The sequence below is a fragment of the Toxorhynchites rutilus genome, chromosome 3, assembly GCF_029784135.1.
Source record: "Toxorhynchites rutilus septentrionalis strain SRP chromosome 3, ASM2978413v1, whole genome shotgun sequence".
NCBI classification, from domain to species: Eukaryota; Metazoa; Arthropoda; class Insecta; order Diptera; family Culicidae; genus Toxorhynchites; species Toxorhynchites rutilus.
Window position 1 is genome coordinate 189790798 of NC_073746.1, and position 14283 is coordinate 189805080.

General features: G+C 40.7%; 1 protein-coding gene across 1 annotated transcript in view; it reads right to left on the reverse strand.

The window, feature by feature from the left end:
• Positions 1-14283, reverse strand: part of LOC129776806 (homer protein homolog 2) — an 89340-nt gene that overhangs the window by 60761 nt on the left and 14296 nt on the right. Inside the window, exons 3-6 of the mRNA XM_055782669.1 lie at positions 2117-2248; positions 1715-1906; positions 1467-1651; positions 1324-1402 (exon numbers count right to left, since the gene is read on the reverse strand). Coding sequence (XP_055638644.1) covers positions 1324-1402; positions 1467-1651; positions 1715-1906; positions 2117-2248 — 588 coding nt within the window. The remainder of the gene's footprint in view (positions 1-1323; positions 1403-1466; positions 1652-1714; positions 1907-2116; positions 2249-14283) is intronic.

The following is a 14283-nucleotide window of genomic DNA, read 5'->3' on the forward strand; positions in this document are numbered from 1 at the left end:
AAGTGAACGAATATGAATACAGTCCATCGATAAAGGCATACATTATGCCTTATCACGCAGTACTTCGATCTGTTAATTCTATTACCAAGTGTGAAACTGTTATCGATGCCAAAACTCAACCATCCCGAAACATGACCCAACTAGTGAGGGACGAATGTAAAGAATTTTCTGCCGCAGCAAATATCAAGAACACTTGTGAGAAAAATACGATTTCCGAACCAGAAATAAATGTACAGCCATTTCATTAGCTGACAACGAATCCAAAAACTGTTGAATTCCCGAACCGCAAATTGTGTTTAAACTTGCCAATAATGAAGAAGCACACAGCTAGTGGAGAGCAAGTGACATCCAAGTTCATCGAAGTGAGAACACCAAACAACATCAACATTTCCTGCCGACTCCGGGGGTCATCTTCCGACGAAATTCTCCTGGATGAGACGCTGGCACCCAAATACCGTTCAATTAATACCAAGCGAAGCTTCTAGATAGTTACGATAGAAAAACCACTAGTTCACCAACTTTGGCGATACCATTTGGATTGGAATAAGTTGATTGCAGACGAAATGAACGTAAAATGAAACGACTTGAGAAAATGTTTACAATGTTAACGACGGATGGATAACAGAATTTCCCGACAAATGACATCAGAAGCTGTCTGGTACAAGCTAGCCAATTACGGTTCATCCAAACTGAACCCCATCGCTATCTTCTCAGTATTAACCATCGACCATCGAAGATACAGCTACTTCAAGAGACTCCAACGAGTTGTTGCTTTTGGTGAACCGCAGAGCAACCATTTCCACAAAAGTGAATCGATTCTTTCAACAAATCCAACTGATGCCTCATCGCTTCTGGACAGCGTAGTCCAGAAGATTATCCTGCAGCCCCGCAAGAAGAACTGGAACATCATCGACAACGTGAACCAGTGCTATCAATCGAAGAAAAGCGATCCGTACTTGCACCGAAACGACCGAACAAGCCATCGAAGCGTCCCACCAACCGAAAGCGAAGCCGAAAACTGCTGATTTTCCGTTCTGCAAATTGTGCTCTAAGATCCCGATAGTGATGGAGCATATACCGAGTGGAATGACATCGAAGGTACCCTATGTTTGCAACCTCTTTTGCGCTTTCAGGTTCTGTGAGACATTTTCGAGAGTATCTTATGTCACTGTTATAGCCAGGACTAGTATCAAAATGAACCAATGTAGATCCCGGGAAGTCTTCATCAGTAAGTCTAATCCGAGCGATGCAACAACATTTTGACAGTGCTTTGCATGATTGCATTGCTTAATAGAACTATCCGTTATGTGTTATCCTACATACCTGCAAGGCGCTCGTTAACCGGAGATTGTTACTTTTCAAAGTGGCCAGTTCTATCTCCCATTTCTTCGCATTCGCTGAGCTGTATTAAAAGAATATTTAAGAAAATAACAATAAACATCTTCTGATCAAGTGTGGTTATATACCTTTGTGCTAGTGCTAATTTAAGCCGTTCGTTCTCGTACTTAAGCTGTTGTTCAGCTGATGAGGTCGTCATTCCGTCGCTAGATGATGAATTCAGAGATATTTGCTTCAATTCATTACTCAGCGTACTAACATTATTTGATGTATCATTTATTGTAGGATGAGATGGGCTGTCCGTTTTTGTGTTCTAGTTAGTAATGTTATGGTTATTCATACTTAGGTAATTTTGTTTAAGTAACTATAAACATACAGTAACCACTATGTTTGCTGGTGTGATGGGAGCATCAGAAATATTAGGTTCAAAATTATCGCTGTTAACTACAGTAGAACGAGCAGTAACTGGAGAAGCATTGGCTGATGTAACCGGCGGATTACCGTTAGCCGAAGCTTTATTGAGCGCATTTTTTGTTGCTTCCTTAACTTCCTGAAATTTTTCAATAAACTGAAACGAAAATGATTCATTAATTTCATTAATTTTTTAGTTCGTGGTTGAAATTGCTTATACTATAGGCCAGGAATTCGACCACATCAGAGCAAAACACAACTTGCGGAAGCTACGGTTCTTAAAATATCGTTCCAAAGTATCACAACCAGAGTATGAAGTAATAGAAGGTAACAAAGAACACTTTCTTGTTCATGTTTGTCTCCTTACCTTGCCAAGTTCACTTTCTGAGGCAAATCCTAAACCATAAACCGTATTAGCACGGACATCACTCCATTGGCCAAATTTTTGTGATGTCTGCGTAAATGTCATGTTTGGGGTAATTGTAGAATTGATCACCGCCTGAAAATATTTATTTGAGATTTTACAGTTAGTTACGTTAGCAGTTAGTTTGTTACGTTAGTTATGGCTGTAGTATGATATTGAATGTAATGCAAAGTGTCCGGATTCAAAGCCATAACTGTAAAAGAGAATTGAGTCGACTGTAAATTTTTCAGTTCGGTCTGTAGAAACGAAATGAATTGGGAGAGAACAGCATAGATGCATAGACGTGTGAGTGTGAGCTTCCGATCTCATATTCCAATAACGATTTATGGGTTTCCAAGTGGGCGCGCTACATACGGATACGGATGATTTCAATAACCTGTTTTCAAAGCTTTTTTTAAGCAATTGAAACAATTTTTTTCTAATCAATAAATAGCAATCATATAACTCTTGGATATTTTATCTTTTTCTTTTTTATTATTTCAGTTAGGCTCAATTACTTAAGTTTAAAGGAGCCGAATTCTTAAATATAATTTAAAACTATATATATATATATATATATATATATATATATATATATATATATATATATACGGCGATGCTACGGCTGCTACTATGCCGCTCTTTCTCGGCTAATTCTGCGATTTTGTCGCAATTTTCGACGACAGGCCTTCCGGAGCGTGGCGCATCTTCGACGACCTCTACACCAGAACGAAAACGTTGAAACCATTGTTGTGCGGTGGAAATGGGAACTGTATCGGGGCCATAAACTACACAAATTTTATTGGCAGCTTGAGATGCATTTTTGCCTTTGTCATAGTAGTACTGTAAAATATGTCGGATTTTCTCTTTATTTTGCTCCATATTTGCGACACTATAACTCACGAACGACTTAACCAAACAAAACACTGTCAAGGACTATATTATAGCGTATAAAAATACAACAAGCTATAGTATGACTCGATACAATGAATACAACTTGAACTACGCACTTACAACGACACCTCGCGGAAAGACCGCAGGACTTTTTTGACAGCCTAATATATATATATATATATATATATATATATATATATATATATATATATATATATATATATATATATATATATATATATATATATATATATATATATATATATATAGTTTTAAATTATATTTAAGAATTCGGCTCCTTATATATATATAGTGAGTTATAATTTTATTTCTCAAAGGAAGGAAAGGAGGGTATAAGGATATAGGGACAATCACACACGAATATCGATAGATCGGACATATATATGGGACATGTAATCAAGTTTAACCGAGCCAACACATCTCTCACCGGTACATTGCGCTGTCTTCCTCGGGCCCGAGAGTTTTCTAATTTCGATCTGGCGACCAGATATACCTCGCACGACCAAAAAACCTGCTCAATGTCGTGATAACCTTGGCCACAAACGCAGATATTGCTGCTGGCAGGATTGAAACGGAAGGGTAATGCATCTAACGGACAGTGATTGGACATGATTCGGGAGAAGGTGCGAATAAGGTCCCGACTCAATTCCAGACTTTTGAACCACGGTCGAGTGAAACCACCGGCCCAATTCATATTCATTCCACTTGCGTTGCTAGTTAGCAATGGTATTTTTGCTGACTAAAGAATAAAATTCATTGTCGATTGACGCTGATAAATATCGCCTTCAATTGCACCTACCTTCGCTTATGAGTCAGCCCTCTCATTACCCGGAATTGAGCAATGTGAAAGGAACCAGACAAAGGAAATGACATAACAGGTCGTGAGGCGACGCTGTCCAGCGCCCAGTATATCGCTGGCAATTCAGCAATATATACTGAGCAAGGATACTGAAGACTGTGTGAGGTGCTAAAAAATACGTTAAACACTCCAAATCCTGTGGACTCATTCATAGAGAACCCATCAGTAAAGTACATATTATCACAATTGTGCACCCGTGGTCGAGTGGTTAGCGTCTCACATTGTCATGCCGGGTGTTCGGGTTCGATTCCTGTTCTGGCCGGAGGATTTTTCGTCAATGAAATTTCCTTCGACTTGCACTGTGGTCACGCGTATCCAAGAGCTTGCCCCTCGGAATACATTCAAGGCGTGTTATTTGGCTTAAGAAATCTCAGCTGAGTATTAATAAATGACGCTAGTTAATGCATTGAGACGGCAAAAGTTCCACAGGGAACGTTTACGCCATTCAAGAAGAAGAAGATCAGAATTGATACGCCCATACTTTGCATTGAAGATCGTAGGAACGATCCCCGATAGAAGATAATCTGGAATTTCATGGATTTTCTCCTTCATGAACAGATCAAAATGAACAGAGGAATTGATGTAGTCAGGAAAACAAACACGGTTGGGAATATACGAAGAAGTATCAATCTGCATTGGAGATGAATTCATGATATGAACTCATTAATCCAAAGTGAAAATTTAGCTCAATCAGTTGCTCAAAATTTCCGATCACCAATGGGTTCATAACCTTACACCGGATGAGGAACCGAAGAGATAGTAAATTGAAGCGATCTTTTAGTGGGAGTACGCCTGCCAAAACCTCGAGAATCATGGTATGCGTTGAGGGCATAGCATGACATAGCACATAGCATGAGTGATCGATTTACTCAAAAGTTGAAGCTTTGGTTTTGCTGGTATATGCTTCCTAGAAAAAAAACCAATTTTATCTTTTGTATAAAATGATTATCATACAGTTTCGTTGATCCGAAGCAGAATGATTAACGCTTGAAGAAGGAATGGATTCCTCCTTGGAATTATTCAGCAAAAATAATGCCTTTTCTCAACAATTAGAAACGACAAACGGTTGCGGCATTCGCACACAAATAATTTTATAATGCAGTTTTCATCAAAGTCTCCGATATGGCGAAATATCCCCTACATCATGTCATATATTTCGTAGTCTTCATTGTCAAATCGATAGTCAATGACAACATCGATATCGAATTATCATCAACACCACGATTTTAGCTAAATGTTCCTTTCAGTTCAGGCTGCAGAAACTTTTCTGAACTCTAATCCATCAAATTTGGTGTCCCTGAAAAGGACCGTTGATTATATGCTATTATTAAGTTATCCAGGTAATAACGAAAGCGGAAGCGCGGCTGTTTAAGCTTGCGGATCAGCAACTCGGTCGACTTCTGATAGAGACGAATTTCACGCTAAGCGATGGTCCGTAGAGATGTGGCTTCTTCACACCTCCTGCGGCTGGCGCGCTTTTCCGATCTGCTTTCGTGTTGCCTAACCAGCGGTAGATTTACGAGCTGTCTGCTTGGTCCCAATGAAACGAGTCCTCGCGGTACGAGAGTAGAGGTAGAAATAAACGAAAGCAAAGGAAACGTCATGTTTTATACCCATCCATTCGGTTCAACTGCAGAAGGGGAATGAAATTGGAAAAGAAGACTATAATGCATAGGCGTCTGAGTGCGACCGTCCTCATCTCACATCACCACATCAACTGAATGGGTTTCCAGAGCGTTTATACAGCAGCGTAGAGCGAGTTTATATACGGTTTCAATAACATGTTTTCTAAGAAATTTTAAAGCTATTAAAACAAGTTTTCGGGTCAATAATTAACAATCAGATCTGCGACGTGCGTAATGCCAACAATAGGCTACTTGACTTGGCCTTTGTTAGAAACAGCAGTGAAGTAGAACAGATCGAAGTGCCATCTGCGATTTTACCCTTTGACCATCACCATAAACCGTTTGTCGTTTTTCTGAACACGCAAAGTCCATTAGACGACCGGCATGCGATAGAAGCAGACAGAGATCTTGATTTCAACCGATGCAATTACGATGCCGTCATCGTGGACTTACGTTCGCAAAACTGGGATGAAATTCTTCACGGCTTAAACGTCAACGCTGCAGTTCTATGAAGTTCTGTTCAGAATCATAAGCACACATACGCCTATCCGCAGTACCGATCGTCGCCGGTTGAACAATCAACCATGGTGGAACGTTGAGCTTCGACGTCGACGCAATGTTCTCCTTAAAGCTCGACGCCGTTTTTTGCGTCATCGTAATGCGCACAACCGCACTGAACTCAGGAGGCTGGAAGCTGATTACGACAACTGTGTATCTTCTTCTTTCCGTGAGTATATATTTGGAGTCCAAAACGAGGTCAAGGCAAATCCCTCCTCTTTCTGGCGATTTTTCAAGAGTCGGAAAAACACACAATATATTCCGTCGGTAATGTTCTTCGATCAAAGGAACAGTGACGATAGCGACGGCTCAGTCGAGCTCTTCGCTTCTTTTTTCAAATCCGTCTATAATGCTGATTCCCCGCCTGACTCCCAGGAATTGTTGAATTCATTGCCGTCGTATAATATAAACTTTCCGTGTCCAACTTTCAGATAAACTGTCAAAATATTGAACTCCGGCCCCATCAGGCTAACGCCATGCTTTCCGTGAGTATATATTTGGAATCCAAAACGAGGTCAAGGCAAATCCCTCCTCTTTCTGGCGATTTTTCAAGAGTCGGAAAAACACACAATATATTCCGTCGGTAATGTTCTTCGATCAAAGGAACAGTGACGATAGCGACGGCTCAGTCGAGCTCTTCGCTTCTTTTTTTCAAATCCGTCTATAATGCTGATTCCCCGCCTGACTCCCAGGAATTGTTGAATTCATTGCCGTCGTATAATATAAACTTTCCGTGTCTAACTTTTAGATAAACTGTCAAATTATTGAACTCCGGCCCCGTCAGGCTAACGCCATAGTCTTGATAAAAATATATATTTTGGGAAAAAAAAACTTTCACGGTAGCAGACATTGTCATACCTCATACCTCATGAACTAGCACTGAAAAAACTCGACAAACTTGGATTCCCAAGTTGGCTCATCATGTGGCTACGTTCATACCTGCAAGGAAGATCCGCTTTCGTGAAACAGGAGTCTTCAAAGTCGAGCTGCTTCGCTACACCATCTGGTGTACCACAAGGTAGTCACCTCGGACCGTTGATTTTCATTCTGTTTGTGAACGACCTGAGCCATCATCTTAATTTGCATCATCTCATGTACGCTGATGACCTAAAGATCTACCGAGTAATCAGCTCACCGGTCGATTGTGCCGCTTTGCAACATGAGATTGACACCGTGGCAAATTGGTGCATATCAAATGGCATGGAAATGAACGCAACGAAATGCAAAATAATTTCCTTTAACAAATTTCGGACACAGCTGAATTTTAATTACGAAGTGAACAGCAGCAGAATGGACCATCGATCAAAGATTTAGGGGTAACAATGGACAGCAAACTAACATTCAACGAACACATCACTGCAACCACTGCAAAGGATTTCGCAAATCTCGGTTTCATACGCCGAAACGCATCTGAATTCCGCGATGTGTACGCTTTGAAGGCACTATATTGCTGTCTCGTTCGCAGTGTACTTGAATATGGTGTTCAAGTCTAGGCCCCTTATCACGAAGTTCATATCGCTCGGACAGAAAGTGTTCAACAGAGCTTCGTTCGATATGCCCTGAGATTACCATGGAGTAATCCGGTTAGATTACCTCCATATGAACATCGGTGTGGACTTATAAGCCTAGAGACGCTACGTCAGCGAAGAGAATACCTGCGGAGAATGTTTGCGTTCGATTTAATCAGCAACCGAATCGACTGTCCAGATCTCTTGCAGCAGATGAATATTTTTGTTCCAGCAAGACGTTCTCGCCAGCGTTTGCTATTCGCGACCGCTAGACATCGCACTGTGCTTGGGAAAACCATCCTCTTGAAAGAAGCTTTACATTATTAAATATTTCTGATTTTTTTGACGTAGGACTACGTCTTTCATTTCTATACCGGGGTGTAAAACCAAAGTTTCGAGAACGAAAACGTTACGCCGGAGACCGAGATTTTGAGCGTTAATAGCTCTTAAACAACTGAACGAAATGGTATGATAAACACTTCATTTGAAAGATAAAATATCTACGCGTCATATACTTGTTACTTTTTCATCCAAAAACTTGTTTCAATAGTCTTAAAATTGCTTTCAAAACAGGCTATTGAAATCACCAATCGGTATATAAGCGAGCGCCGCTCGTAAACCCACTCAGTTATGATTGAACAGCGATTGGAGCATGTTGTCGCTGTTGTTGTGAAGCTAATTTCGTTTATCATGAAAGCGCTGATGAACGGTGTCACCAAGAGCCTGTTTGTGCACCTAAGGCCAAAAGGGAATCCATCAGGAGGAGAGTGATGCCACGGTTCCGCTTGAAACATCGGAGCAGCCGCCACACACACACACACATACACGCGCGGAATTCTCGTTGCTGAAAAATAATCTGCCAGTTCCCCTGGGAATTGAAAAATACATTCATGCGAAATAGTTTATTTTAATGTTTTCTATCCATATAACCCTGCAACCAAATACATTTGGTTTTGTTATTTTTCAATCAATCGCAGTTAACAGGAAAGCTTCTGAATATTTTTTTCCCCATCAGTGGAAATTTTCGTATCCAATGTTGGATGCATAACATGAAAAACGGAATATGTTTTACATCGCGAAAATCAAGTCATTTTCGAGCGATTAAAGGGTGTGTCACATCAAATTGCATCACGGAAAAAACGCTGTAGAAATTTAATTTTTAGGAATTATATCTTCAGCTTTCGCTTATAATCAGATAAGAGTGTATAGATCACGTTGGCCATGCTTCACTGTCAATTTTTCGTAAATTTGGAAAAATGTCGTCGGACGAAAAAGAGCGTCGTGAATTAATCCTGTGCACTCATTTCGAGAATCCGGAGTTGTCACATCGGGACATCGGTAAGATGCTGGGAATCGTCCAATCCACGGTCAGCAGAGTACTAAAACGATACTTCGAGAACCTAACCATCGACCGGAAGGTGAAGAACGGCAAAAATGGATGCTCCGTCAGTGAAAAAGATCACAAGCGCGTAGTTAAGCAGTTTAGACGTGATCCGAGAAGTTCGGTCCGGGATGTCGCCAATAAGCTGAATTTGTCAAGTTCATTCGTCCAGCGGACCAAGCAGCGGGAGGGCCTGCGTACATAAAAGGATCAGAAGGCTCCTAACCGCGACGAAAGGCAAAACATGGTGGGGAAGACGCGAGCCCGGAAGCTGTACACCGAAATGCTGACGAAGCCGCATTGCCTGGTAATGGACGACGAAACCTACGTCAAAGCTGGCTTTCGTCAGCTGCCGGGCCTGTTGTTCTTCTCCGCAGAGGACAAATTCAGCGTTCCGGAGGAGATTCGCAAGCAGAAACTATCCAAGTTTTCCAAAAAGTACATGGTGTGGCAAGCGATATGCTCTTGCGGAAAGCGGAGCGCCCCCTTCGTGATGACCGGCACGGTAAACGGGCAGGTTTACCTTAAGTAGTGCCTACAGAAGCGCTTACTACCACTATTGAAGCAGCACGAGGGCCCGACCATCTTCTGGCCGGATCTCGCTCCGTGCCACTATTCAAAGGACGTGTTGGAGTGGTACGAAGCCAACGGGGTCACCTTCGTGCCAAAGGAAATGAACCCGCCCAACGCGCCGTAGCTTCGCCCAATAGAGAAATATTGGGCGATTATGAAGCAGGCCCTCCGGAAGAACCCAAAAGTTGTCAAATCGGAGGCGGACTTTAAGAGAAAATGGATTTCTGTTCAAAAAAAAACTACAACCTGACGTTGTACAGAACCTTATGGACGGGGTAAAAAGGAAGGTGCGAGCATACGGGCTTGGGCTCGAAGTATGAATAAAAAGAAAATGCCAAAAGTTGTTTAATGTTTTTATTTTACTGTCTAAAATTTTCAAAAGGATCGGTCTACTGGGCGAATTTCTACAGCGTTTTTTCCGTGATGCAATTTGATGTGACACACCCTTTATTTGCTTTCTACTCATATAATGCTGCGACCAAATACATTTCGTTTTGGAATTTTTCAATCAAGTGCGATCAACGTAAGACCACGTCTTTCGGCAATTTATTAGAGGTACAATGAATATTTAGGAATTCCCGCTCTACGCGCACTGGCAAACAATGTTTACTCAACAATTTCTCAAACTAGAAATGGGTGTTGTGAGAAATAATTAGCGAACGCGAAAACGACAAACGGGAGAAAGATACGTTTGGAGGTTGAAGGAAATTGGCGGAAAACTTCTTCATTCTATCATTCAAATAATGTGATTCATACCACATCGTTTTGCCAGAAAGAGATTATTAATGCTCAAAGGAGGAATCGAGTCCTCCGAGGAAATTACCCAGCGCAAATTAGAGTCGACTATCGATTGCGGCATTCGTACACAAATAATTTTATAATGCAGTTTCACCAAAGTGATTTCTTCGGATATATTCACTACATCATGTCATGTATTTCATATTCTTCATTAAGAAATCCATATCCATGGCACCTATCGGTAACGAATTATTATCGAAACCACGATTTTCGCTCAATGCTCCTTTCAGTTCGGCCTGTAAAAAACTTTTCTGAACTCTAATCCATTAAATTTGGAGCCCTGAAAAGGGCTGTTGATTATATGCTAAGCTAATATAGCACGCTCTCCTCGGATACGATGGGCCAGCTGGATGTCCTTGGGCATGATGTGACGCGTTTTGCATGGATAGCACACAAATTGGTATCTTCTAATAAGCCTCCTGCAGCGTCATAACCGCGGAACTTTGGAAGCGCAAGTCGGTTTTGAAGTCCTGAGCAATTCCACGAACCAAATGCTGCAAAGGTAGCTTGCGGATCAGCAATTCGGTCGACTTCCGATAGCGATGAATTTCACGCAAAGTTCCCGGTCGATAGCGATGTGGCTTCTCCACCTATCCTGCTACTGGTGCGCTTATCCGAGCTGACTTCGTGTGCCTTACCACCGAATGATTAACGAGCTGTCTGCGAAAGACTAACGAGCTCGAGTCCTCACGGTGCGACAGTAGAGTAAGAAATGAACGAAAGCAAAGGAAGCGTCATTTTATAAACCATAAAAGTATAGAATCTAAATCTCACCCTTATTATATTCGTGAGTATACAGTAAGCTTATACAATAAAGAGGGTGGGGTTTACATTCGATTCTTTTATGTTTTATAAAACGACACTTCCCTTGCTTTCGTTCATTTCTTACTCTACTCTCGCACCGTGAGGACTCGTTTCATCGGGACTAAGCAGACAGCTCGTTAGTCTTTCGGTGGTAAGGCACCACGAAAGCAGCTCGGATAAGCGAATCAGCCGCAGGAAGCATGAAGAAGCCACATCGCTATCGACCGGGAACTTCGCATGAAATTCGTCGCTATCAGAAGTCGACCGAATTGCTGATCCGCAAGCTACCTTTGCAGCATTTGGTTCGTGGAATTGCTCAGGACTTCAAAACCGACTTGCGCTTCCAAAGTTCCGCGGTTATGACGCTGCAGGAGGCTTATTCGAAGATACAAATTTGTGTGCTATTCACGCAAAACGCGTCACATCATGCCCAAGGACATTCAGCTGGCCCATCGAATCCAAGGAAAGGGTGCTATATTAGCTTAGCATATAATCAACGGCCCTTTTCAGGGCTCCAAATTTGATGGATTAGAGTTTAGAAAAGTTTTTTACAGGCCAAACTAAAACGAGAATTTTCGTTTGGATGCCATACAGCATCGAGAAAATTCCGGAAAGATCTTATCGTTGCTGAAAAATAATCTGCCAGTTCCCTGTGAATTGAAGAATACATCCATGCGAAAGAGTTTATTTTAATGTTTTCAAATTATATGGCGAACACAGCGACCAAATACATTTGATTTCGTAATTTTTCAATCAAGTGTAATTAGCTGGAATGCTTCTGAAGATTATTCTTTCCCATCAGTAGGATATTTTCGTATTCAATATTGGATGCATAACATGAAAAACGGATAATGTTTCGTATCGCGAAAATTATATAATTTTCAATCGATTATTGCTCAGTCGCCGAAATTTTCATACTCAGAGAGTTCATTCTCCTCTAGTTTGCCTTCCAAATTGCCATCGTAAACCACACCTTCTCTCGATTCAATCACGCACGAAAAGCATACTGAAATGATATTCAACATCGTTACTGAACGAGCTGAACGGCGAGGGATCGAGGGATTCATTACCTAGCCTGACCTGACCTGAAATGCAATCAGTTTGTTTTAACTGTGAGGGAGCGCAGAAAAGCCGATGCTGATACTCTCGTGACCAAGAGAGTATCAGCATCGAAATACGGTTCCTCGGGAAGACATAGAAGCAGCCGCCACACCCACACACATACACGCGCGCAACTCTTTTCATTTGCTGGTTATCGAGAGGAAACCTGGAAAGAAATGATCGTTGCTGAAAAATAATCTGCCAGTTCCCCTTGGAATTGAAAATTACATTCAAGCGAGTTTATTTTAATGTTTTCTATCCATATAATACTGCGACCACATACATTTGGTTTTGTGATTTGTCAATCAAGTGCAGTTAGCAGAAAAGCTTCTGAAGATTATTCTTCAGAACAAGGTTTTTTGTATCCAATATTGGATGCATAAAACCTTGTGTCTCCAACGTAACACTCTCGTTTTTTAAGTCACCCAAATATTTATTTATTCATTCATTCAGGATGGATTTAGATTCAACTTCAAACAAATGATCTCTAAATCAACGATAGTCCTACGTCACCCTTGCGGTTATACCATAGATATAACCCACTTCCTGTTTTTTATTTTAATATGTGTAGACAAATAGAAATAGGATAAGGCAAATACTATAAGAGTTTTCAGTCTGTGCAGCATTATAACGTAAGACGTAGTAAATAAACAATAAACAATATAACTCGTGGACATTTTGATTTTCATACCACTCCGTACAGCAGGAAAATAGGTATTAACGTTCATAATCTTGCAGTCCAGCGTCGCTCTCTCGTTTTCGAAACATTGAACTTACACCCCGGTACAGAAATGAAAGACGTAGTCCTACGTCAAAAACCTCAAAAAGTATTTTGCGTAATGCTGTTGACTTTTTTCCAACACTGTACCTCCCGACTAGATTTCAACAGATAAAAGACGAGTGGGTAATGTCGGGGACATAACCGGAGTGACGTAGGACTATACAAAGGGGACAGCTTTTGCTAAATATATATTTTAAATATATTGTTTTATTTTCTTCTCCTACGTGAATACCTACCTATCTAACTGAAAAATGAATTAGTTTACTGTTTACTCTTTATGAACATGTTGAAGGTTCTGAAAAGAACTTTTGATGTTGTGTTTTTGCGTTTTTTACAAACATTCTCAATTTCTTTCTCAATTCTCACTATCTTATAGTTGCTTCTTGATATTTTTCTGAAGGCTTTGTACTTATTCAATGTTCAACGCCGGGCATCTTTTGGCGTATGCACATATCGTACAATCAAAATGATGGCTATGATAGGGAATGCATAGTGGTCCTCAGCTCATTCACTATCATATATTTCACTATTGAGCACATTACCGTACCTTAAACTGTGGTTTCGGAAACGAATGAATTGTAAGATTTGTAGTCTCCGCAAACAATGTAAATAAAAATGAAATGGAGACGAACTTTACAATCTGTCGAGAAATAGATGAGCTATAAGCGTTCTGAAAAACCAACAGTGAATACAGGGACGGATGACCTTCGGATTAAAGTCCTTTAAAATAAGAACAGAGCAGCAGGAAATACATCACTCATCATGTTGCTCCTTAGTTATGTTTCTATACAATGCAGATGTAACCTCAGTCAATTTTCAACATCAGTTATAAACAAAAGAAAGCAGTTCTTGCTTCCGAGAAAATCGTGAATGCCATCCTGCATACAATGTGTTGTAATTCACTTTCAATGCGGGAACCATGCATGGGTTTGTGAAAACTGAATGATCAGCTTAAAAGACCCCAACCACCAATAAGTTCAAAAACAAGCATAAACAAAATAAATCAGTTCATATTATATATCATATTATGTCACTTTAGAATGCATTGGTATTGTGAATAACTTTTAATAACTCTTCTTTAAAAGGTTTAATGGCCCTGAAAAGCGCCGTGTTTTACGGTGGCTGGTTTTGCCACCAAAGCAGTCTGTATAAACAAACTTTTTCCTTTTTCTACCTGCTGCCGTTTTGCGATTGCGTTTGCCACTCGCTGAAACTAGTTGTTGCCACC